The sequence below is a fragment of the Fusarium mangiferae genome, assembly GCF_900044065.1.
Source record: "Fusarium mangiferae strain MRC7560 genome assembly, contig: FMAN_scaffold015, whole genome shotgun sequence".
NCBI classification, from domain to species: Eukaryota; Fungi; Ascomycota; class Sordariomycetes; order Hypocreales; family Nectriaceae; genus Fusarium; species Fusarium mangiferae.
The window spans coordinates 752,470-776,716 of record NW_024573935.1 but is presented as its reverse complement, the minus strand read 5'-3'; the positions used below and the strand labels follow the sequence as shown (position 1 = coordinate 776,716).

Below are 24,247 nucleotides of genomic sequence, written 5' to 3'. Positions count from 1 at the left end.
CGCTTTTGTTTCTGTTGTTAGTTGGTTTTGAAAGATGTTGGTTTCTATTCCCGACAATTCGTGCTTTTGCCAGCATCATGATCCCATCTCGGCCATGGATGTTTTATGTTTTATGCAGCCTCAAATGAAGGACCTGAACAAAGATAGAGCCACACCCAACACAACCGTGGCTCTAGCAGATTCTGCTCCGGAACCAGAAGACGCAGCCTTGGTACTATTTGGCTCTTGAAAACCCCATTCCGTAGGCACTCGAACAAATCGCCATTCCCGTAACCGACAAGCCCCTTAGATCACCGCGCATGGATCATCACCTCCACTCATCGCGCTACTGCTTGCAGGAAGGCCAATGGGACAAGGGACTAACACGATTTTACTCCTTGCAAGGCCCAGGGGCTTTGATCCAACGCCTCAATCTCGAATGATGGCCTGGGGGTTTCACAGCTGGAAGCGAGCTAATTGTTCTGTTTTCCTTTAAATAATAAAGTCTATCTTACTCGCCTTTCCGCACAAGATTCTTCTTTTTCGTTTCGCTTCGTTTCTGGCCATTCATTCGTTCACTTTTTACACTCGTTATCGCTGTGCGTTATCTTCATTCCCGGGGCTCAAACACGCCGCGTCCTTTCGTTCCATTTTATATATTAAATCCGTCGTATTTCGCACAATGGCGCCTGAATCTTCTACCCAAACGGATCCTGCGCCAGCAGCTTCTCCTGCTGTGCCTCCCACCGCGCAACATGCCCCTCAGACGTACGCTCAGCAGCAACAGCAACAACAGCAACCTGGCTTCCAGCAAGACCCTCGCAGTTATGGACCCCCTTACGCGCCGTACCCGCAACAGCCTGCTCAGCAGCAGTGGACGCCCCCTCGAGTCGCCGAGTCTAAGGCCTGGATGATCACCAAGCTCACACTCCACGGGATCGATATCGTTTGCTGTGTTGTTGGACTCGGTCTTACGGGCGCGCTCAGAAGTACTGAAACACTGGGTCTGGTCGCGCTCGGTGCTTGCCCACTTGTACGGTTCTCTAAACCCCTTGATTAGCATGTACTGACAGTCTCTAGTTCGTCGTAGCAATGATCTGGGACATCGCCGAACTGGCCACTCGTTTCGGTCGCAAATGGAAGGCCGGTATTCACCCTGGCGCCCACGTCGCAATCTCCCTCTTCATCTGGCTTGGTGCTGCTATCGTCGGCGGTCTCGAGAGCACTTTCAGCGCATACTATAATGAGTTCGACTACCTCGACGAAGATTGCGAATACAATTCTACACAAGGACGTTACATTTGCACAAGCAGCGACAAAGTTGGTAGCAAACGCACGCTCTTCATTGCACTGTCAGTGTTTACCTGCCTCGTCTGGCTCTGGCACTTCATCCTTTTCGTCGGCGCGTGTATCGATACCCAGAAGCGAAACGCCGCAATGAGAAGACCTGTTACAATGGTGTTCGGAGGACCGGCTTACTGGGGCCCCGGAGCGCAAGGTTTCCAGCAGGTGCCTCAGTATTACGGACCTCCTCAAGGGCAGGGTATCCCCATGCAGAACTGGGCACCACCGCAAGTGGGAAATGGCAAGGAACCTATGACAGCAACTCAGCCTGCAGCTGAGCGTTACGCTTGAGAGGCTGGGTTTTATTAGATCAGAGACTAATGTGAAGAATGATGTAAAATACCCGGGTAAAATGATGTTAAGACAAATGAAAAAAGATCAAGACTCCTTCTTTCCCTAAAGTATCCTGAAGTCTTCCAAAACTCCCTGCCCTATGAGAGGGTCGAAGCTCTTAGATCCTGTGCTTCCTAATGCGTTTGTTTGTTTGCCTGGACCAGGACACGATCAATTGGCCCCTGGTGCGAATCCTGGAGCGATGCCCACATTCATTTCTCCAATGTGCTGCCCTTCGAAAACTTGAACACCTGTTATTCATCCGTGGTCAGTATCTGCAAAGTAGCGTATGACGGTGCGGATGGTAGCGTGAAAGCCGGATAGTGGACCTGAAGGAAAAACTCACATTTCATGTTTAAGCCGTCGATAGTCAAGACCAACTGATAATGGAATGACCAGTACATATCTTTGTTACGAGGACGTTGCGCACCCTTAGGCTCAAGCACAAAGAGCTTGTGTAGGCGTGTGACATCCGTCTTGAGGATGCCTATCATCTCAGCATCTAAGATGAAATGGATGTCAGTGCTGGTTGATTGAGGCTGGGCGGCCGGCTCATGTCTCAGGAACCATTACCTTTATTATGCTCATGTAGATAACTGTGGTTGTTAAGGTAGGCCTCATCCGATACCCATATCTCGTCTTGGCAAATGAAGGGCCCATGGTTGATTGTATCGCCATTCCAGAAAGGGAACGTTTGGTAACGCGGGGCAGATATCTTGAACGATGGCGGGATGTCTTGACCCTAGTGGATTTGTCAGTGACCACTTTTTCTGAGATACAAACAGTAAAAATTTGCCTTTGTCGATATCCATTGTATAGCTTGTACAAAGAGCTCCTGTTTGTTCTGGAAGCCCTGGATTGCCCGTTGTCCCGCATGCTTCGAATACTCGAACGGTTCGTCGCATCGTATGCCATAACTAGATGTTGCAACTCTAGTGGGGCCATTCGACTTATCGAGTGCCCTGAAGACGCCCCCCAAGGAAACGGCATCAATTGTAGTGATCCTATACTATCGTGAGTCCCTGGTTGTAAGATAGAGGACCGAACTGACTGACTGATGATGCTCGCCAAAAGAATGAAGTTGTACATTGCAATCGTTGGCAAGATTAAAACTCTCGAGAGTTTCACGTAGATGGCTCTGTAGAGGAATCGATTCCCCGAATCCACCGGCCAACACAATTTTCTGTTCGCTGTTAGACAGTTTCTTTCCCACGAGCATTGGAGATATTCACACAAACTTGCAGGCCGCTCCGGGCTGAGGCATGCAATTGCTGGTTCATAATGGCAGATACGTTTTCGCAAACTTTTTTGTAAATACCATCCACATACTCGCTATCACTATGTTAGAACCAGAATATAGTACAGATATACTGTGCATTTAAGGCGGCACTTACGATCGAATTGTCAAGCGGTTGGGTTGCCACAGCTGAGGGTTCTCTGCCTGGGCGGGATCGCCAGCATCAAATTTAAGCCCAATGATCTCGAACACCTGGTCTCTGTTTTGATCCTCTGTGGCAGACCATATGGGTTTGATAAAGTGTTCAAAGTCATGAACAGCTAATTTGCAGATGTGGCCCTCTAAGGTTGCCCCGCCCTCGTTCAGATACTCGTGGCCTACGAGCAAACTCCGTAGCAGATCCTGGAATGCATCATTCAGTGCATTGGAGCCACATGAATCGCCTGTAGACAATAGTCAGAATGAACCTCCAAATCATAACACCACTCACCGCTATGATGCACGGCCTGCCTGGACAGCCTGAGAGGCAGCTGTTGCGTAACAGTATACGTCACGGCATCACAGGTGGCTCCTCCGGCATCCAGGATCGTGAAAACATCCCCTTCCTATTATCTGTTAGCTGGAACGATTTTGCATCAAGCTCAAGCCTTTGCTTACTTTGATGAAAGATGGGTCGGAGAGCAGCCGTGTCGCCGCAGCTTCTGGCTCTGGTATCATGAATACATTCTCCATCCAACCGTCCCTAAATCCAACCCCGGGGAAGTTGACCCGCTTCATGGCTATATTAACACAAGTTTGCATGTCACGCAGTACCCTTTGCTTCCAGGATGCCGGGACGCAGATGACCATCTCTGTGGTAGAAATAGTATTGCTGTTTGCGATACTGTTCTTGGCATGGGAGAGCAGTTTCGTGAGGTAGTCGATAACTACCAAGAGGAGCATCTCGTGAGTGGAAATCTCCCTTTGACAAGTCCTTTTCTTGGATAGTCGGGCAAGCGTTTTAGTTAGACGTTCGTTCTGCATCTGGTGGTGGCCTGACTCGGTCATAAGGCTTTTAAAACCGTGAAGAAGCATCTGATTATCGTCAGAGTGAGACATCACTCTGGACATGTCTTGCTGGGCTTGCAAGCCCCAGTGTATCTGGTGATGGTCAGAGCGGATGGTGCCAAGTGGTTCTTCCCTGAGTTCGTCGAGCGGTTGGAAAATCCAGCCCGTGGGATACCGAAGCAGGCTCGGGACTTGCAAATGCGACGAACTTTCTCTACAATCAGTCATCCCAGAGAAGTTATTCAACACTGTTTTGGGGTGAAATTGAGGCAAGTTCTGTGCTAGAACTCCGTCGGGCACGAAGGTGTAAGAAACAGATGAATGCGTTTCACCGAAGTCAAGGGCCATGACAAGTTTGTCGGTAAGTTGCGGAGACATGGCGATGGTGATTGATAGGAAGAGAGAAGTCTGGAGAAGGAAGAGAAAGAGATTCAGAGATTCAGCCTTCAAGGATAAATATTTCGCAGCGACCACTATACTGCATAGATGGTACAGAGAGGTGAATGCTCCCTGAGATAGCAAGCACCTTTGTCTCACGTTGCACCAGTCAGTGCCTTATGCAAACGAGAGGAAATAAAAACTTAGCCCTGTAACATTATTTCTTACAAAGGAAAGTATTGTTGATTTTTAGTCTCTGTAATTAGTCCATACCTTGATAAAAATGCATAATTTGTTATTTTATGAGTAATATACGCATGCCAAGGCTATTGACATGTCACATTCCATCTGAGCTTACAGCTTTACACACTTTGAGTGTACTGCTTGCTATGTCGTCAAACTGTTGGTGCCTAGGTAATTACATATTCTCGTCGGTCAATTGATTGGTTACTTTTCTAGCTGTGTTTGTAGTTGTTAGGTGCCTACCTGACAAACAAAGAAATCCGTACCCCATAGGTGTACACAAAGAAACCCGCCTCTCGCATTTATCAACAAAGACGACAACACAGTCAAAGATTTGTGTCAAATTCACCTTTTACAACCATGGATCCAAATACCTCGCGCAGTCCCAAAAGGGCCAGCGCAGCCCCTTACCAGTTAAGAAAAAGGACCAAGACAGTACAGTACGCCGATAACCGCCCAAGGCGGGAATCCAGGAAGAAGCTCGTGCCTGGCGGAAAACAAGGAACAGAGCAGAGGGCCTGGGAGCATGAAGAGATTTGCCAACTTTTGGCCTATTTTCACTGGAGCTTCAGCAATGGTGTTGATTTCTGGAGTGTCACGTTTCCAAAATTTCAGGACGCTGTCCAACCAACAACGATCACAAACGATCAGGTTGAGAAGCAGCTGAAGTATCTATCAAGACGATATGGCCAGATGGAAGGCGACAATGACCACGAGAACTTGCTCGAATTTGGCCTCGACTCGCTGAACCTACCAGAGAAGATATCCAAGGATGTTGACCAGTTCTTCAACAGTATACCATCCGACATAAACGGTGACCGGTCTGAAGCTGGCAGCGCACTTGCAAAATGGTGCCTCAAGAGGCTCCTGGTGAGTTTTATGGTCTCCCCGGAGAAATTGAAGGCCGTAAGTACGACTATGTCAAGTCAACTGCCGCTCGTTGCTCATCTCGTGCTGATCATGCTGCTATAGATATTGCCAGATGAAGACAAAGACCAAACCGCGAACCAGGCTGATGAGGGCTCTTCCGTTGAACCCAGCCAACCCGCCGAGCTGCAACATTCGCCTCACAGTTCATCGCGTCTCAGCCTGGTAGACAAAAATGCCGACAGCCCGTCCCCCATTGGGGCTGAAACAGCTGTCGAGCAACGTTTCACCAATTACCCATCGCCCGAGGGAAGAGAAATCTGGGAGATTGAAACCCTGCTCCTTGCGTCAGAGATCGAAAAAGATCGACTCAAGAGAGAGCTAGATGCTGTGGTGAAGCACAAACCTGACGCCCGCGTGCAACATATCCTCGAGCACACGCTGGACATTGCGGAAGCCAGGGCCAGCCGCAGTAGGCTTTTCAACGTAGATATTCCAGGTATGAACGGGAAAAGGATTTCCAGAATGTGCATGACGGTGGTTCGGGAAATGCAAAACACATGTTTCGGACTATGCCGGGAATATCCAGAAGCACCGGAGGAACAAACTATGCACAGCGATCTCGTCGAGTCTTGGGCGCTAAAGGTCTTTGGACAAGAGATCAAAGATTGTATTCCTCGACTTAAAAATTCCAGGAACTTCAAAGTGGAGTTTCTCCTAGGACTATTCGCTTCAGCAGTCATTGAAATGGTATTCGAGCCAGCCTTCCCAGCATTCATTCACCCGCCAAACCCCATTGCAGAAGCCTACCGGCAAATTATTATGGACATTGGTAAGTGAACGGAGGACCGAACAGGGAAATGACTAACGTGATCCAGGTGGAATCAATGGACTTCATCAAGCAGACTGCATGGTACTCCCGCAAGTAACAGGCAATAGGAGGGCTGAAATTATCCAAAGAAAGGTCAAAGAACTGGAACGTATACTCTACAAGCACTTGGAATTTTCCTGGGCACCTCCAGGGATCAGAAGAGATGACCTCGATCAAGTGCCCCCGGGAAAACTTAAATTCGGTTCTTTTCTCACACCAGCCTTGGAGTTCAAGCTGGATCTGATAACAACCGCCACACGGCTCAAGTTCTTCTACTATAAGTCAGATGAGCCCTTTGACGAAGAGTATATGGAGCGTTGCCCATTCTCAGATCGTGAGAAAAACACCATCAAAGGATGCTTGTTCCCTCTTCTCTTGTGGCCCGAGGCTCGACAGGAAACGGCAACTTCGAGTGACTACGTCCTTGAACACAATACCACATACAGCCTGTACTTCACGCAAGTAACAGAGGGGAACCATCGTGGTCTGGCGGTGGCGGCAAAGGCAATCGTGCTGACGTAGGGTGGAGTGGGAAGATGTGGCATTTGAGAGGGTCTGATGGGAAGCTGATCTCATACACTGGGTGAAAGCTGCAACCGCTATCTCTATTTATTTGTAGTTCTATGAAGTAGTTATGTTTTTCCCCCGTGGCAATGAGTTTTGTTCTGAGATGACAGCCAATTTAGTCAAACTATTGCTTGTGAAGTTATTGGGAAAGTCGCGGGCCAAATACTCGATCGCCTTGTTGTTAGCGCATTGTATGCCGGATGTCAAGCTACTTACAACGTCTACAGGCCCAGAACAACCACATCCGTCAAACTACAGACAGAGATTCGATGAAGACTTACAGAACAAGAGTACTCGAAGAGAGATGGTTCTAATGCATGAATATAGCTATCTGAGCCCAAGGTCAAAAGTTTCACCAAAGTCACCCTTCCGTGAATGCCTGTCTCAGAGTAGCTAGGACCGTGGTGATAGAAGAGGCTGTTGTGTTCTTTTAAAGAATGTCCTGCCTGCCCCGATGACGCACTGTTAGCTGCTGTCCGACTGTACGTTAGTCACAACCGTACCGTGGCCAGGTGTTGAAGATGTGAAACAAATCAAGACTGGTGAAGATGGGAACCAGTGGACCGACGCGACAGCAAGTTCAGAGTGGGGGAAGATCAAAGTTGTTTGCATCGTTTGGTACGTCAACAAAGTCACGCCTTATCTCTCGCCCGGTCTTGCGCTGGAACTTGACTATAGAGTATGAGACTTTCTGCTGGAGCAAGATGGGTGCTGAGATGATGCGAGGAAAGCAAACCTAAGATCAAGTGACACATAGAACTGGGAGTTTCTGCAGAAAGGGAGTATCGTGTTCTCACTCATCACCTGTGTTTGCAGCCTAAAGCTTAACCTTATAGGCGGCAGTCATCCTCATAACAGAAAGGGAGGCCCCCAAGCAGGTGGAAGCCTGGGTCTCGTAATAGCTATCCATGCCCAGTGCTACAGCTACTTACATCCTACTACCTCGGTGTGTGTTAGTAATACGGATCCAACAAGACACTTATACATGACGTCTGACTGAGATGGAGCAAACCACTGGCCAACGGATTGCGAAGAGTAGCGTCACCGTGACAGTAGTTCCAGGGCCTACGAATGACGCACCAGGAGCTAATCTGTTAACCTTTTCTGAATGCAAACTCTGTCTAAATGATTGGCTGTTCTCCTCAAACGTCTGACTAGCCATACTTTCAGGCTCAAGTGTAAGAAGAGTACAAGAAGTCAAGTAATCATAATCTGTGTCAAAAAGAGCCAACAAAGCGGCCATTTGTGGTCTGACCCTTGTCCCAATCTTCAAAATCCTTCATCCGTAGATTTATATTTCGATTCTTCAAGGGATCTGTATTCTGATATCTAGGTCCTTGCGTACCCAAAGAAACTCATCGCTGTGGTGTCTCATTTAGCTTTTTACTAGTGTTGTTTGAAGTATAAAGTTATAATACGTATTGAAAAGCGATGTGAAAGTTATTTCATAGCCAATGATGGATTGGTAGTTTCCGAACCTTATTACAACAACTTTATACAGTGGCCATGTGATAGTAGGTTTAGCATCTTGCTTTGAAGCTAGAAGCCTGACCAGTCTTTGCAGGGAGTCCGTGAGTGATTAACTTTGTTTTCTCGTCTATTTAAGTAAGCGTCGTCCCCCTCTGCAGAACAGGATAATTCTCTCTCTTATGTACATCAGTCATTCTGTTCTCTCACATTTCGACCTTTATTTTCATTCGCCACCATGACTACCCAACGCCAACTGGGCAAATCGTGCCAATTTCGTTTCGAAGATACGACGTTCAGTATCCCTACTACTCTCATCATCAAGACTGGAAAACTTGGTTTACTCTTCAAACACAAGGACGAGTACAAGATGAAAGATGTTGACGAGTCGACTGGTCGCGTCTTTGTGGAGTACATAATGTCACAGACCTATGAAGTTGACTACGAGACCGCAGGGCAAGATCAGGACATGGCTTTGAGAGAGTACAAGATGGCACTCACGCTCTGTGCTATCGGATGCCGATATGACATCATTGATCTGGGTTTGCTATCCAAAGAACATGCCATCAAATTGGCTGAGCTTATCATCAACCCTGCCTCCGTACTAGTGGCGATAGTTGATGCTCCCTTGGCGTTGAAGCATATTCCCGGCATTATCCACCTGATTGACGAATACACAGAGATAGTCCTGCAGACGGCGACTAGGCGACTGGCGACAGAGTTTCTCTTGAGCATGGATCCTCCAGACACATTGGGTTGGCTGTGGCTGATGCTCCAGGTCATGCAGAAAGCCGAGGGGCCGGCTTTAGAACGAGGCTGGGATATGGTCGCAAAGACACTTCCAACTCGCGTGCCAGGATTGATAGAATATATGCAGCTTCGCCAAGAATATTTACAAGAAAGGGAGCAGATAAATCTTGGAGATGACGCCCCCTTGGAGGATGACGTTGAGGATGATGTTGAGGATGACGTCGGGGATGACGACGAGGTGCACTTTCAGCCTCCGTTCAATCACTTCATTCCAAGTGCCAAGATCAAGTGCGGAAAAGTCATGCGCGCCATGGTCGGAAGCATCAACAGTAGCCAGAAGTTCGCTACCCGAAACAAGGAGAAGCCAGCCAAGAGAGGCAGGTACATTTTTATTATCCGTTCTATTTCACCAGATCATTCTGAAGATGATAGAGGCACACAAGCCTCCTCCAATCATGGAGCTCAGCATCTAAGTTCCGGCGACAGTACATACAGCTGGAACTGCTTCCATCCCTTCTCACATTGGGGAGTGAGACAAGGGATGTAGGATGGGTGTCTACATCGAGCAGCACCCATGCCCCTTCTTCAAGCTCGACTACCACATCACATATGCATACATACATCTCTACAAATATTGTTGACACTCACTGCGACTTATCTCGGCAGTCATCAAATCTGGAGCCAGAGGCGACACAAGAGACACTGTCTTTCAGATCTTTCTACTATTCTCAACCAGCATATCAGTGATGGCCATTGAGTAACTCGGTCACAAAAGTCAACCCCGTGCTTCGGGACGATGCGCTACACGCACAAAACAACAATACTTACCTATCAGCATAAATGGTTGGAAAATATTCTGCATCAATTGAGTACATGGCTATCACATCTTGGAAAGCGAATTGCGAGCCACATGTTTTTATGGATATTAGTACGAGCGTTATTGATTCTTGTTTACTGGCAAGCTAGATCTGATAATGATGATACATACGATTGGATCCAATGTCTGAGATCTTGTATGGCATGTGAAAATGATTGTAAACTGATCGTGAGAATTAACCTGGAATGATTAAAGATGCTGTATCTTGGTCTCAAGTGAAGTTTCAAGCCAGTAAATCGAGAATTGAAGCACCAATCAGACTCCCGCCGTTGTGTGAGGATGGCATCCGCGTGTTGTGACATCGGCACTGCCAGGCAGAGTTGAGCAGCCTTGTGACACCAAGCCTCCTCCATGAGCTCCACCAGGGCTAGGACCAAGCGCCACACACCTCACAACTGAACCCTCGCGAAATCTGCCTCTCCCACTCCCGCATCTCTTCTCCCCTCCATCTCAAATTCCTCTGTTGGTGCACCATCGAAACTCAGCACAACATGGCGGAACATGGCGACACCAGACCAACAAGCTCGTGAGTATTGCTTGTCTGAAATGAAACTTGTGTTGACAGGCGAACAGGCCTTACGCGAGTGGTACCTGTGCTGTTTACTTCGAATGCAAGGGTCCTCTGCACATCTCCCGTTCGTTGCTCCCCGAGAACTTGATGGACGCTGCACAGTTCAGAGACAATGATGATTCTGCTTATCCTCTTTGCGAGTTATGGCTGGACGAGATCACGCCTGACGTAGGCCATGTCATCATTCACTATTTGGTCACAGGCACCTACCAGTGCCTCCAGTCAGAGGAAGAAGATCGCGAGGAGAAGATTTCAGCCGAGCTTGCGACTGCTATTCGTGTGTATGTCGCTTCCGACAAGCTGTCTTTGACCAAACTCCGCGAAATGACTAGAGACGAGATCGTTCGTCTGGGTGACCAGCTCACCTTGACCCCTCTGATCAACGTCATGGAGAAGGCTGCCCTGTCCTTTGATGAGAACCCAGGAATTGCCGCTTATGTCGAATCGCGATTGTTGTCCTTCTCTCAAATTGATGACGTCGCAGACCTAGTCGACCAGAGACTGGCTGCATTGGGTGCTCCGGACACTCTGAACAAGGTTCTATTGCGCAGCATTTTGCTTTCCAAGGCTTCGAAAAGTCGTCAGCTGGAAGAGCCAACCTACCAGGCTTCATGGGAATATCCCGGAGTTCAACTGCGCCCTACCAAACAGGCCATGGAAAGGGCCGAAAGGGTTTCACTCAGAAACGCTGAGGCAGCATCCGATGAAGAAGAACTTGGAAGACTAAAGCAGGAGACAGAACTCACGCCCTGGGGTCGTCTACGACTCTATGATCTTGAGCACAAAGCCGAAAAGAGAGCCAAGGAAATCGCAACCGAGAGAGAGCTAGACGCACAGCGTTGGAATGCAAGCAGCTGGTCCCTTCAACAGCCTCTTGACACAGAAGGTGAGTAACACCTTCAAACGAGCTTGAATCGATCACTGTGCTGCATAGTCAAAGCCAATACTAATTGCCGCAGTCTTTGTTGATGGACCCGTCCCCGATTCCCCCCGACCGTCGTCTGAATTCTGGAAGCCCAAGGCTTTCGAGGGACACAGCCAGTGTGACAATGAGACACACAGCGATCGCAGCTCGACCGATGAGCTCACACCTGGCTCCTTTGAGAGCTCGTCAATGGACGAAGTATACTGCGATTGGTGATTGGGCTTTCGGGATTCAGGAAACGCAGGATTGCGGAAGGAATGGTAGATTTGAGATCAATGGGATGTCAAAGGAGGACAGTAGCAGGTTGTAATGAAGGGCACCAAAAGTTAGCTCGGAATAAATCGAATCTCCCCTCACTCTGAGCTCGCTTGCTATCAAGACGGTCGCGAATCTGCTCCACTTGTCATTTGCATCATGCAAAGCACGTGAGTCGATCTGAACGACGTACAAAGAATTCACTGAGAACAAAAGAGCACCGGATGTCAAATGGCTACGAGTAAGAAGATTGAGAAAAAAAAATCTAAGTTGATATTTTAAAGGTGGTGACGACACTACATCTAGGTAGACTCAATGTATTCTTGAGATATCTTTGTTGGTGAGGGTGTGGTAATGACATTGCAAATTCCTAACGCACGTGACCATCGTTTTCCACAGGTTATCATCTAGACAGCGAAAGATACAGCTTGCACAGAAATCAATCAAGAAATGCGAAAACAATACTCAGTAAGGAAATACGTCCAGAATAAGCCTTTAACGATGTCTCCGTAGGGTCTGCTTGGATTGGCCTTATCGCAATGTGGCGCGGCGTATGTTGTGGATTTTGCACTAGACATTACCTACTCAACATCAAGGTTTGTGCAAGAGTAGGTTCTCATTAAGCGAGAGTATGCCAGAAAGTATGGTGATTCATGTCTATAGCCTTAAAATTTTTTATGCCTCATCAGAAGGCATGCGATGCCATGCGAGAACTGTAATTGCGCCCTTTCAACATGATTGGGTACCGCATGATTTTTACTTTCACAGGCTCACTTGTGGCTAGAGGATTCCCAAAAGAACAAAAAGACTTTTTCACAGTCAAAGCTTCCAATGAGTGGCGCTTCATGATTTGTTCTCCTGGCTTAAACAGCCTTAGTGAGCTGGAGGTCACCAATCACGAGAAGGGTAGCCAATAGTATCTCAGAACTCTGAAACAGAGTCAAGCCGTAAAAGAGTCAAAAGATCAATAAATATGTATTTAATGCCATGTCATGCCCCGTGCAACAGCTGAATCCCTCCTCTTCTCTTATCTTCTCTCCCCATTACGCCGTATCACGGTAAGAAACTCGCCCAGCAAACAGAAACACCAAATTTACTTCATCATGGCAACGTCAATGTCTGCGAACTGGTGGCGCAATGATAATCAACTAGTCGCCGTCGAAGTTCAGGGACCCGAAATCTTCTATGTCGACTTGACAAATATCGAGAAGTACCACCAGCTACACAGGCAGATAACCTGTCATGTACCATCATATATCTATGACCACGCTTACAATGTTTTGGGATGTATCTACTACCAGAGTCCCGGACTTCTTTACATCAATCAGCAGACTGTGCCACAAGGTGCCGGACACATATTGTGGGAATATCTGGTATTCGGAACGTTGGGTCTCCAGGGCAATCCCTTCGAGGCGAGGCGAGAAGAGTACTTCAAAAGTATCATCCATGTACACAATTTTGCAGACCAGTTCGGCATGGAGGACCTTAAGTCGGACTCCGCGAGGGAGATCTTCCGCAAGGCTCAAGACATGGGCCTGGTGGAACTGCTCAAACTCCTTGAAGAAGTGAACTACCGGTCTAACTTATTTCCAAAGTTTTCTGTGTACTTGGAGAAGCGACTGCTTAGTTCCGCTTTGGATTACGGTGCGGGAGGGAGCCTGAGGGCTTTCATCGAACTGAGAGATCAACCATCACTCTCAGTCGCTCAGATGCTTTTGAAAGCAATGACAGAGGTTAGCAACATCGAGTGCATGTCGGGCAAACAAGACTCCATGCGAGATGAAGCCTACAGAAAGAAGGTGGCTGAGACAACGGTTGTTTCCGAGGTCATTGGATTGGAAGAGTGCAAGTTACCTAAGACGAGCTGGATCAAACCGGGGAATGAGTCCGCGCCAGTGAGCAAGTCAGTTGATGATCGGTTCCTCGGTCCCGCGGCAAGGCAGCAGGACCGAAGTAGGATGGAAAATCACCAGGAAAAGCCATTGCAGAGAGCGGCCGTACCCGATTCCAACTTCGACTTTCCAAGAGAGCCCGGGTTTCGTCCTCCCCAGATGTTTCTCCCTGCTTTGGTTCCTAGAGCTGAAAATAATGGAACAGGGCTTCTCCCGCCATTCGGAGATGCATCGAAGAGGTTGAGAAGCAGAACGCCCTCGCCATTCAGAGATACATCGAAGAGGTCGAGAAGCAGAACACCCCCTCACTGTGACAGGCTATCACCGATGGAACATGACCGCCCGATGAGACACAAAGACCAAACGGCCGCCATGTCGCAGGCTATGCTACAACATATTCAACATATTCAACAGAATCGACAGCGAAAGGAACACAATCCAAGGAGAAAAAGTATAGATCCCAATCCTTCTACTGCATCGGGCGAGCTTGAGTCAGAATCAGCTGCGGAATTCGACAACGATACTGCAGACGAGGCTGAAGAAGCTTGCGATCGGCCAGTGGCACCAACAGGATCCCAGCTGAATTTTGCTGAGTGCATTCTGCCCTCATTTGACGAGCCTTGGCAATCGTCTGCATCTTCTTCCGTTACCCTGGAAGGCGACCCTGGTGAAGCCAAGGGGTCCATGGATTGGGATTCGGGTTCATCCGAATCCGACCATAGTCTTTGAAATTTGGTAATGTTTTTGATTGGAAAGATGGATATATAGATTGAGTCGAATTAATGCGAAGGGTGAGATTGGAAGACACCGTAGAATGGGTACTATGACTTGGAGGTCTCCGTTTAATCTTACTACTGCTTTCTGCTAGAATCGCCTATTGTTTATTCTGGGGACTCTCGTAACTGTCTTTATGTCGCAGTTTGCCTACGACAATAGTGGTAGATATGGCTTATAATAACACACATGGAAGTATTGGAAATAATTGATTGCACCTCGAGGTGATTGGTAGATAAGTAATGTAATGGCTTGAAGAATCAAACTGGGCAGTAAAGTATAAGCATCTCATGAGACTCTGTGCTTTCTGGGGTGACTCAGGATGAGGTGGCGGAACCTATTTCCGCAGTGATGACAAATTTCTCTGTCACTGACTCTCTTTGATAAGAAGTGGAAAGGATTTAATTAAAGCTTACTTTTCCTCCGTGACCTTCATTCGTAGTTAAGACCTGTGGCTCCCGATAAACTTCAGAATCTTCTTCCAGTCCCACCACTGAATGTAAAGGTAGGAGGTGACAAAGCTTGACGCCCCAACACATGATGTACCTACTTCGACCCCGCAAGATATCGAATCTACTGGAAAGGTCGGACCATTCAGTGGATCTTTGAGCTTCAGATAATCGCGCGTCGATTCGCTTATCGGAAGTCTTTTGGCTACAGAGTTTACCAGAGGCGAGTGTCAATAATCACCACCACCAAGCCAACGATATGATTGGGTGTTCAGACCATTTTGAGGAGAGATACTTTATATTGCGTGAGTGGTGTCTTAAGCTTCTATCAACCATGCGGGAAAACTTGCCACACATATAAATTCCGCAAACCGCCCCCATCACTGCCCTCACATACTTCTCCTTTTCATCATCATCTCCTTTTCATTGCCCAGCTCGATGGGTAACAGGTCGAGCACCATGTCTCAAGATTCAGCCACCATGTCTCCTGATTTGCCCGCGCAGTTCATCACATCGTAAGTATGGTGGACTGACGTGCATCTTTCTAAGCTAACAAATATTTAGACCCTATGCAGACAGCTTTGTGAAGGTTCTGTTAAAAGGAAAGTCGATCACGTGGATTCATAGAGGAGTCGTCCCAGACAATGTTCTATCCAACAAGAGTACGCACGAACTTGGACCCAAGTCAGCTTCGCCCATTTTGGATATGCAGAACATTGGGAATGACATAGCCCATGTGATCTTGCATTACTTTTACACCAAACAGTATGACTGCATCAAACCCTCGGGCACATCTGCCGATATTGCGAAGGGATATGAGCTCCGGGTGTCGCTGCAGGTCATTGAAGCTGCTAGAAAGAAGCAACTGTTTACTTTGGTGGACTTGGCCAAGGAACAGTGCGCGCGCCTATGTCATGAAATGGATCTCTTGAATCTTGTTGCCATCTTGGGGAAGATGAACATCGACTACGATAACTTCCCCGAACTTACGAAACATATCGCATTTCACCTTGAAAAAGTGCTCGCAAACCCTCACAGCCAATTTGCTAGCGACCTCCTACACCGGGCTACTTCAAACAGCATCACAGACATGCTTATTCGCAAGTTGGTCATGGTTGCCCGAGATGAGCCAAAAAGTGAACCCAAAGCGAAGCCCAAACCCGAGAATGAAGCCCGAGACTTGCCTGTCTGTCCTTCAACATCCTATACCTCTACGGTGGAGCGTGGCACTGCAAAACCTGAATGGCAGCGATTTCCATACAAGCGTCGAACTCAAGATCTTCAGCAACTTCTCAATAGCCCGCAGCCTAACGACAAAGGTAAGGGACGAGATGTCCCCAAATCGACACCCGCAATACCAGTTTCTCACTTTGAGTCTCGTGGTGCAAAGGGACAAAAGGAAGCTCAATCTGGGCCTTCAAGGGTGAGAGGCTGGCCTTGTCCATTTTCGCCTCCCTGCGGCAGGTGTGCTGACGGTGAAAAGAAGGCAAACCCTCCTACCACTAAACTTGAGAGTTCCATCGCAAGTATGAAGGACTTTGTTGGTAAGTGAATACATAATCCCGATGAATTGCTTGCAGCTGGCTAATGGTTCAGCGGCTGAGAAATCATCGGCTGCTGACTGGCAGGTACCGAAACCCGAGGCCGAGAAATCCGAAACCTCAGAGAGCGACCGAGAGCCTACTATCGCCGTTGTTTCTGACGATGAGGGAGTGCTTGTCGAGTCAAGTCCTGAACCTAACATGACACCAAGCCCGGCGGGATCGGGCAGCACAAACAGCATGGATCACTTCTTGCTGTACGACCGCTGGTAATATCATTATCTACCAGTGACCAGCTTAGGTGTTTGTGCTGCGACAGACGTTGCATATGTTGGTCGTTGCTCACTTTGTCCAATCTGAAAGATTAAGTCAAGTCTTTGATACTATGTTACCCTATGCTAGTGCCTATAATATAACTAGAAAAAGGTTATAATCTTGGCCTCTTTGAATAGTCTGGATACTAATCCATGTAAGATGACAGCCAAGCTTGTCCGTTACAGAAGCCTTACTTCCACGCCCGTTCTTTTTGTAAAACCGCTATAGGCAACTGGAAATTGTAGGCCTTGAAGTCGATTTATCTTTGGAAATGAAGTTTCTTCAAGGCGCTCTCGGCGTGTACCTATGTTATGTATTTCTTGGCCCGTCTATCGTCCCTACAGAACCTTTGGCAGTAGTCGCAAAGAAGCACAAGGGTAATGTCTCTCATTCCTATTGATGGTACACATCGTTCAGGTCTTCCAATTTATTTGACTTAAGAAAGTCTCTGAACGTGATCGGTTTGATATCAGGGTACTTGAGGTTGTCTAGATCCTCTTTCAGGTGCGCTTGACCGTTAGTGCAGTAATATTGGTAGAACCTGCAGATATGTTAGTCAGTGTCCCGAAAGGTATGAGTTCGTGGTGCTCATGAAGATGAAAGAAACATACATTGCAAGATAGGCATAGATGTTTTGAGGATCTTTCTCATATGTTGCGTGCATCGTGTCATACAGGTCTTTAAGGGAACCTCGCCGCTCGAGCTGTGGCTCCTTTCCATATATTTTTCCGAATTCGTCCGCAATTTGAAAAATAGTCTTTCGGTCTCCCAAGACTGTATTCATTAGCAAATTCTCACTTGTAAGAATGTGAGGATACTCACAATGCAGTATACCTGCAGCACTTTGGTCGATGGCAACCGCGGCAACATATTCAGCTGCGGTGCCATATGTGGTTGACTCCCAAATCTCATGACCGGTTCCGTAGAACGAGAATTTACAGTCTCTCGGGTCAAAAACGCCAAAATATTCGCTCCAGAAGGTCTCCATGAACACGCCAATGAGTACATGCACGCCTTTGACGTTGTTCTTGGTTTCCAGATACGCTTTGATATGCTTCATGGGGTCTTTGGCAGGCAGCTGGCCATATTGGAGCTTGGTGAAATCAAGACAATAGTCACTTGCGACATACCGAGAAACATTCTCCATGTCGCAGGCATCAACAAGCAGCTTCTGGCTTTCCACCATAAAGGTGTTGTCGCCAAGATAACAGCATATGACCACTTCGCAACCTTTGACGAAGCGGCGCAATGCGTTGAGATCGTTTGCGTCACCCTGGATGATTGTCACCTGGGTCGACGCGCTTATTTGTTCTGGTAATTTTCTGGGATCGCGACAAAAGCCCCGAATGCTAAGGTCAGGGTGATTGAGAAGGTTCTTCACCACAAGGCGGGCAAATTTGCCAGTGATTCCAGCAACACCCACAGTAATGGCCATGGCTTTGAGTAAGGGCGATGTAAATAAAATGATATGGTAATTGTATCGTCGATGATGATGAGATGAAAAAGTTGCGGAACACAAATGTGCAAACTTCGTACATACTTGGCGGGTTTTTCTACTTTGATCGATCCTGAACCGGCAATCAATTTAGCTAGTACGTGGAGTAGAGGAACCACAAAATCTATGACATCCAACGGTCTTTTTTGGAAAGACCGGCTCTTAATCCGGTGTATGTTTTACTCTGTTATTGGCTGTCACTAGCTCGGGCATTGCCAAGACCCCCGACGAAAACACCAACCGTTGATGGCAACGTTGCTGGATAATTTATTGCACCGGCTTCCGCATTTGGGTAATAGCGTCGGCGTGTTCGGGCCTCAATCAAGTCCGGCTACAAAACCTTCACTTCATGACGTCACTCGACTTGTCAATCAACGGCAACTGATACGTATTGAACCACGGAACGAAAGTCGGTTCGTTCTTCACATAAAGACGGACTTTGCGCAGACATGGAGAACTTAGTGTCCGAACTTCGCAGTGTATCATAGCTATCTGAATTATCTATCAGAAGCGGCTACATCAGCAATTCTAAAGCCGCCATCTTAGGTGTCGGGCAAAGTTCTGAAGATCTTCCAACATGCTTGTTGCCGAATCTGTATTGCAGCCATTCAACAGTTGCTGTTGGAGAGCATATGCCTAAGTTACCAGTATACAACGTGTATAAGTAAGAATGACGTGTACAAACCATTTTTTTACTGTAAGGAGCAACATCAATAGCCGAAATCAAGCAAGGACGCATGCATACCAGTTGGAGTTACCGATTTCTGTAAACCTAACGCTTAGAATAGAGGCCAAGTTAAAGGGACAATCTTCCAGCAAAGAGTTAATGATTATGTTTTACTGATACAACGGCTGTACGTAAGAACTTCATAACCTAAGCCAATTCTAACCCAATTTCTTAGTGAAAGGAAGTTTTTCTATGTCTTCCGGCTTGCCCAAGTTGATGCGTGAACCACTAATATCACGTCGAGCCAATAGGTTTACGTAGTGAGCTGCAAGTTGCGAACTGGGTACACTACCACCCTGTTTTTGCTTGGCGACAGCATCATAATCGACACGGAAAGAGAGGTGAACTTCGTTGAAGCGAACGTTTGTGTCGGCCAATTCGCGACACCCCACGTTGGCCAACGTGAACAAAGCGCCTTGAGCCACAGCGGTAGCCCCAGCAGCCTGTTTCAGTTAGTTTCTGGGCCATTGAATATTTTGAAGTGGTAAAAGACTCACACCAAGCTCCCCTGCTGCGCCTGTCACAATAGTCCAAGTGCTGTCGGGATCAGCTTGCTTCAGTAGGTATGGTATAGTGGCTCGATAGGCGACTTCATCTCTATCTCAGCCAGCAGGTCTATGTAGTTCATTGATGGAAGACGTACAAAAGTTGGCCTCCACTGTTGTGGCCATGAGAGATCGAAAAGAAGAAGTATCGAGTTTCAGGATCGAGGTGGGATTCCATGCACCGACTGTTTCAATTCTCGGTTAGCTGAGGCAAATGATAGAAAGTGTCAGGACATGCCGCTAGAGTATACGTGTTGGAATGCAGGTAGCTTTCCGGCTTCGACGCGCTCAACGATGTGTCGTATACCGTCTTCGGAGGTCACATCTGCCTCTACAGTGGTAATACCATCGCGCGTTCCAGCATGTTCGAAAAGCTTCGCTGCGCTGGCGCTGTTACGGACTGGGGCAATCACCTGACGGCCAGTCTTCAGTGCAGCTATAGCAACAGCGACACCTATGTTGCCGGTTGCGCCAATGACAAGTACTGCACCGGAACCCATGATGTGAGACGTCAAAGGGCTGTTAGGTATAGATTTGATAGGAATAATAGACAGGAAGACCTGCAAGACCTGGGCGCAACATATACGACCTGTACTACTTATACTTGGGCCGTTAGGTCCCATGCCAAGCGGGGTAAAGACTCAAGAATCAGACTAAGGGAGCACGATATATACACCCGACACTCATTTTAACTGCGCTAACTGACTAGTGATCGACATAATCTAGAGACAGCCTTGAAGATAGGAAGCATGCGCAGTCATCCCCTGAAGACGAGAAAAATACGTCCATACAGACACAAATGGCATGCGTAGGCTTTCCTCTAAACCTTTGCTTTGGGAAGCTTACTCAAGTTGATGGAAAAATAAACAATTATTTGATGCAGCCCATTCGGAGGAGAGAGGACAGTTTTTGACTACGTCTTTACACTAGCTAAGGTAAGGTAAGCCCAGGTTCGGCACTCTCCGAGTACAGGGATCGCAGTCTTGGCATTGCCCGGTCGCCGTGAATGGAGTCTTATTAGCCAACTCCTTCCCCTAGTGGGTCATAGCGCTCAGCTGAAAGTAAACGGAGATGACGCATCACATATCGTCGTTGGTTAGTAACTCAACCATCAATAAGAGACTTTTGGGGCCGCACCGACACTTCTGCGCCCCCAAGTTTGACATGTCTGATGGTTGAGAATTACTTGATCGAACAGATAGTTAGATGCACAGGAAAAAGTGCCAATGTCTATGAACTCTATCCAGAAGTTTCCTCTCCCTTCACAGGCCCCCCCTCATTTGTCTAGAGATCGTTGTCGTTGCTTTACTTGTTCCTATGAGTGGCGTGACGTCCATCCGATACCACGCATTTCAAAATCATCTATTTGTCCTTAACTCAATGGTCAACAATATGACTCTAACTGGTACACAGTATGGGCGCCGCTGAAAATATCTAATGAAGTTATTACTGGCTGATGCGGGAGGCCTACCAGGACACGTCATAGACACAGCACCAACACAACAAAAATGTTAAATAAAAGAGAAGGCGTCTTCTACCTCTCATTTTGTTTCTTTGGTCTTGATCTGCATCATCCGGAAACAAACAAGTTCAAGTCATAGATCAAGGCGATACGATGTCCCCGGAAAAGTCGTACGTGCGCTGACCTACGAATAAGCTATCCGATACTAACACAGAGAAAAGCCAGTACTCTGGGGATATGTGCTACATCCTATTCAGATCCCAAGGGCCTCTTCAGATTACTAGAACTATCCTCAAAAAATGTCCAAAACTTGCCATGCGATTGGACAAGAAGCACATCTTCTCCAAGCCACTCGACACTGTTGATATCGAAGACTACCCGTTCTCAGTTGGGCACATACTCATTCATTACCTAACCACCGATAAATATGAGTACCTCCAGCCAGAAGGAGAAACGGAAGATGAGCGAAACTGCTTAGAGCTTGCCACTGCCTTTAAGGCTCATGCTGCCGCTGTCGATCTGGAGCTTCCGTTTCTTCAGCTCTTGGCATCTTCTGAGATGAGGAGACTGGAAGGGAAACTGAGTCTAGTCCTGATCACGCGGACACTGAACGATACCAAACTACCACTCGATCAGTATCCTATGAATACGGGGAATTTCGTATCGTGTGCCATAAGATTATCAGCATCTCCCTCGAAGGAGTGCAAAGAAGAAATGATGAACCAGCTTGGAGTTCCGGAGAATGTTGCTATGGTCCTGGTGAAACGCCTGCTTCAGACCAAAGGTATCACGCTCACTCGAGAGCACTCCAGCGAGATTGGCTCGGAGGACGAGAAGGCCTTGAATACAAGTCAGCTCGAGCAGGAAGAATGTGAGCTTCTGACAGTATTAAAGACTGTCGACAAGGAGAAGGCTCACATATATCAATCGACCGTTGAGACTGGCGTTCGAGAGAAGATGGCCAGGGAAACACTGGCTAAGACCATTCTTGAGACTTGGGAAGCCAGCGGCGGAAGCCTATCGTCCCTACAGCATGCTCGTCTTGAGGAACTACAAAATATCTCTGACAAGCTTTCTAAAGACCTAGAAATCTGCAAGATAGACTTGGCAGCCTCAAACAAGCGCGTACAACAGTTAAAGATAGAGGCAAAGGACATTATGGAGAGGCTGGCTCTGGAGCATGAGATGCAAAGCATACTTGAACGCCAAAAACTGCAAAACGGATTTTTATCTCTGAGTGATCGACTTCGACTGAGGTCTGCGCAATCTCGCAGCTGCGATCACAGTAAAGCAGCTTCTGCTGATCCTCGGATTCATTTGAATACCCAATACTCCGAAATGGGACCAGACAAGGAAGAAGAGAACCAACCCGATGATGGTGAGTTACTTAGTTGAGTATACTGATTGATCTAACAGTCGCGCAGATGGTTTTCAGACGCCGACCCGCACGTCGTGTAACATGAGACACCGTCAATCATCCAATGTGAAAAGTACTAAAGATGGGCTAGAGGAAGTATGTGCACGCCTGGGTGAGTTCAATAAGAGGATGGATCGCAGGGTGTCAAAATGAACTTCACATAGCTAACACATAAGATAGAAGACTTCGCGTCTGAGACTACAAGCACATCTGGGCGGAATACGCCCCCTTCAACCAAAAGCTACGAATCAGAGCTTTATGAAAATTGTGATCCATGGCTTTCAAATGATGAAGATCTGGCGGCGAGAAAGTTCAACATTTGATCGACTTTGGGTTCTTATTTCAAATACGTAGAAAGTAGAGTGAAAACTGAAATCCAAGCTTGATCTGTCTTTCTACAAAGCGAGGAATGTGCCAATTAAGACCCCAGCACAGTTTGGTCCGTGGCATCTTCCCCTAGGCCAACTTCCCAAAGTCTATAACGGCTGTTCAGGTTGTGAAATGCAATGTATCCGAGGAGGTGAGTGTTCAGTAGATTGAGATATGGCTCTCGACCTTTCAGTACAAGTCGTACTACATGAGGGGTCAGTCAATGGGAAGTGAGGGCATTTGTATGCACTTACTTTGCTGGGCTTTTGTAGTTATATCATCTACTATCTCTGCAAAGACGGATTCTGGGTCTTTGTCTTCATACCATCCCCTGTTATGGATATAGTTATGAGTCTCGCCAGCCATTTCCTCTTTGTAGAAACTGCAATTAATCAGCCTCCGTGTAAGTGTCGACACACTAGAAACCACAGACTTACGATAGTACATCGTTCGTAAGTCCAATCCATATGGAGAGGTCTGGCACCACCTCCAGGAAAAGTGAAATGTCAGGGCAAGGTGTCTTCGGGAACGTGAACCAAGCATATGCTTCTCCAACGCCGTGCTTTTCTCGAAGGAACCATGCCCAGCTTCGACCAGCTTTTGTACGCTCTATCGTATGGAACTCATCACGGGCTTCAAGAGCATTAGAGTTGAGGAAGTTGAGGGATGCAGTGATGATGAAGTTGGCAATAAGCGGATCCCAATACTTCAAAGTTAGTTTCATGAGATCTGCCCAAGCTTGTAGCAGGGGGATGGACTGTTTTTCATCTGCGCAGAACAGTTCATGAAACAATGAAAACTCTTCAAGATAATCCACGGTTTGGTCATCGAGGAGAAGGCCGAGCCATGAGTATATTCCGATATAGAGCTGAACTTCGAATGGGTGATGAGGGAAACAGACCTACGTGTTCTTAGCATTTGAATTGAGAGTTCCATGAGACACTTACGACTGGGTATACATATCCAACCTTAAACATCAGCCATGAGTGCGTCCCTTCTTCATAGGGTACACCTATGCTGTCTGCATGTGCACGCATGGCCTTCCATAAGGCATCGTTGCTAGTAGTCTTGAGAGGAGAATAACCAATCTCTTCGGCAAAGGATGTTATCAGAGGTTCTATAAAAGACTTCAAATCCTGGAGCTTGGGCTCAAGGTCCCTCTCCGCTCGCCCTGAGACTGGCTTCCGCAGTTGGGGATGAGACCAGCGGGATCGGAGTGAACTTAGAGTGGGCCCCATATTTCGAAGAACAAACAAGAAGCGATGCTAGATCCCTTAAATATTTCGTTTGTCAAAGTCATCTTTGCTTGGTTTGCAGGTATTTATACCCCCTCATCCTTTTGACGAGAATGCAGTGGCATCCACTCGCTAAGGTCTGTTGTATGTAGTTACATCCTTCTCGTATCCTCCTCAGACGACACCTCGCTTAGAAAGTTATACTAGAGAGAAAAAGGGAAACTTGTCCGACTTTTGGAATGATTTCTGCAATAGGATGGAGGAAATCCAGGGTCCTGAACCAACTGCATATCAATAAGCCAACAACCAACACTT

At 47.3% G+C, this 24,247-nt stretch overlaps 11 protein-coding genes across 11 annotated transcripts; 7 read left to right on the top strand and 4 right to left on the bottom strand.

Moving 5' to 3' along the window:
* Window positions 1–661: 661 nt before the first annotated feature.
* FMAN_12847 (uncharacterized protein) lies at window positions 662–1,614 on the top strand (the record flags this gene model as incomplete). The annotated part of the gene is made up of 2 exons (XM_041823337.1): window positions 662–1,012; window positions 1,060–1,614. The coding sequence occupies 2 exons, from the start codon at window positions 662–664 to the stop codon at window positions 1,612–1,614; spliced, it is 906 nt and encodes a 301-aa protein (XP_041688927.1).
* A 213-nt stretch (window positions 1,615–1,827) lies between these two features.
* FMAN_12846 (uncharacterized protein) lies at window positions 1,828–4,318 on the bottom strand (the record flags this gene model as incomplete). The annotated part of the gene is made up of 9 exons (XM_041823336.1): window positions 1,828–1,907; window positions 2,003–2,158; window positions 2,230–2,398; window positions 2,483–2,660; window positions 2,712–2,839; window positions 2,895–2,988; window positions 3,051–3,336; window positions 3,384–3,498; window positions 3,551–4,318. 9 exons carry the CDS (start codon window positions 4,316–4,318, stop codon window positions 1,828–1,830), a joined length of 1,974 nt encoding a protein of 657 aa, XP_041688926.1.
* Window positions 4,319–4,921: 603 nt separating this feature from the next.
* Window positions 4,922–6,821, top strand: FMAN_12845 (uncharacterized protein; the record flags this gene model as incomplete). Its single annotated transcript, XM_041823335.1, has 3 exons — window positions 4,922–5,467; window positions 5,534–6,260; window positions 6,307–6,821. 3 exons carry the CDS (start codon window positions 4,922–4,924, stop codon window positions 6,819–6,821), a joined length of 1,788 nt encoding a protein of 595 aa, XP_041688925.1.
* A 1,750-nt stretch (window positions 6,822–8,571) lies between these two features.
* Window positions 8,572–9,630, top strand: FMAN_12844 (uncharacterized protein; the record flags this gene model as incomplete). The annotated part of the gene is made up of 1 exon (XM_041823333.1): window positions 8,572–9,630. One exon carries the CDS (start codon window positions 8,572–8,574, stop codon window positions 9,628–9,630), a length of 1,059 nt encoding a protein of 352 aa, XP_041688924.1.
* An 821-nt stretch (window positions 9,631–10,451) lies between these two features.
* Window positions 10,452–11,672, top strand: FMAN_12843 (uncharacterized protein; the record flags this gene model as incomplete). The annotated part of the gene is made up of 3 exons (XM_041823332.1): window positions 10,452–10,486; window positions 10,534–11,417; window positions 11,491–11,672. The coding sequence occupies 3 exons, from the start codon at window positions 10,452–10,454 to the stop codon at window positions 11,670–11,672; spliced, it is 1,101 nt and encodes a 366-aa protein (XP_041688923.1).
* Window positions 11,673–12,826: 1,154 nt separating this feature from the next.
* On the top strand, window positions 12,827–14,332 carry FMAN_12842 (uncharacterized protein; the record flags this gene model as incomplete). The annotated part of the gene is made up of 1 exon (XM_041823331.1): window positions 12,827–14,332. One exon carries the CDS (start codon window positions 12,827–12,829, stop codon window positions 14,330–14,332), a length of 1,506 nt encoding a protein of 501 aa, XP_041688922.1.
* A 974-nt stretch (window positions 14,333–15,306) lies between these two features.
* Window positions 15,307–16,640, top strand: FMAN_12841 (uncharacterized protein; the record flags this gene model as incomplete). Its single annotated transcript, XM_041823330.1, has 4 exons — window positions 15,307–15,341; window positions 15,391–16,249; window positions 16,310–16,370; window positions 16,423–16,640. 4 exons carry the CDS (start codon window positions 15,307–15,309, stop codon window positions 16,638–16,640), a joined length of 1,173 nt encoding a protein of 390 aa, XP_041688921.1.
* A 435-nt stretch (window positions 16,641–17,075) lies between these two features.
* Window positions 17,076–18,117, bottom strand: FMAN_12840 (uncharacterized protein; the record flags this gene model as incomplete). The annotated part of the gene is made up of 3 exons (XM_041823329.1): window positions 17,076–17,223; window positions 17,294–17,456; window positions 17,505–18,117. The coding sequence occupies 3 exons, from the start codon at window positions 18,115–18,117 to the stop codon at window positions 17,076–17,078; spliced, it is 924 nt and encodes a 307-aa protein (XP_041688920.1).
* Window positions 18,118–19,062: 945 nt separating this feature from the next.
* On the bottom strand, window positions 19,063–19,949 carry FMAN_12839 (uncharacterized protein; the record flags this gene model as incomplete). Its single annotated transcript, XM_041823328.1, has 4 exons — window positions 19,063–19,347; window positions 19,402–19,501; window positions 19,548–19,634; window positions 19,684–19,949. The coding sequence occupies 4 exons, from the start codon at window positions 19,947–19,949 to the stop codon at window positions 19,063–19,065; spliced, it is 738 nt and encodes a 245-aa protein (XP_041688919.1).
* A 1,115-nt stretch (window positions 19,950–21,064) lies between these two features.
* Window positions 21,065–22,651, top strand: FMAN_12838 (uncharacterized protein; the record flags this gene model as incomplete). Its single annotated transcript, XM_041823327.1, has 4 exons — window positions 21,065–21,081; window positions 21,133–22,289; window positions 22,336–22,440; window positions 22,509–22,651. The coding sequence occupies 4 exons, from the start codon at window positions 21,065–21,067 to the stop codon at window positions 22,649–22,651; spliced, it is 1,422 nt and encodes a 473-aa protein (XP_041688918.1).
* A 95-nt stretch (window positions 22,652–22,746) lies between these two features.
* FMAN_12837 (uncharacterized protein) lies at window positions 22,747–23,935 on the bottom strand (the record flags this gene model as incomplete). The annotated part of the gene is made up of 4 exons (XM_041823326.1): window positions 22,747–22,901; window positions 22,952–23,079; window positions 23,135–23,598; window positions 23,645–23,935. The coding sequence occupies 4 exons, from the start codon at window positions 23,933–23,935 to the stop codon at window positions 22,747–22,749; spliced, it is 1,038 nt and encodes a 345-aa protein (XP_041688917.1).
* Between the last annotated feature and the right edge of the window lie 312 nt (window positions 23,936–24,247).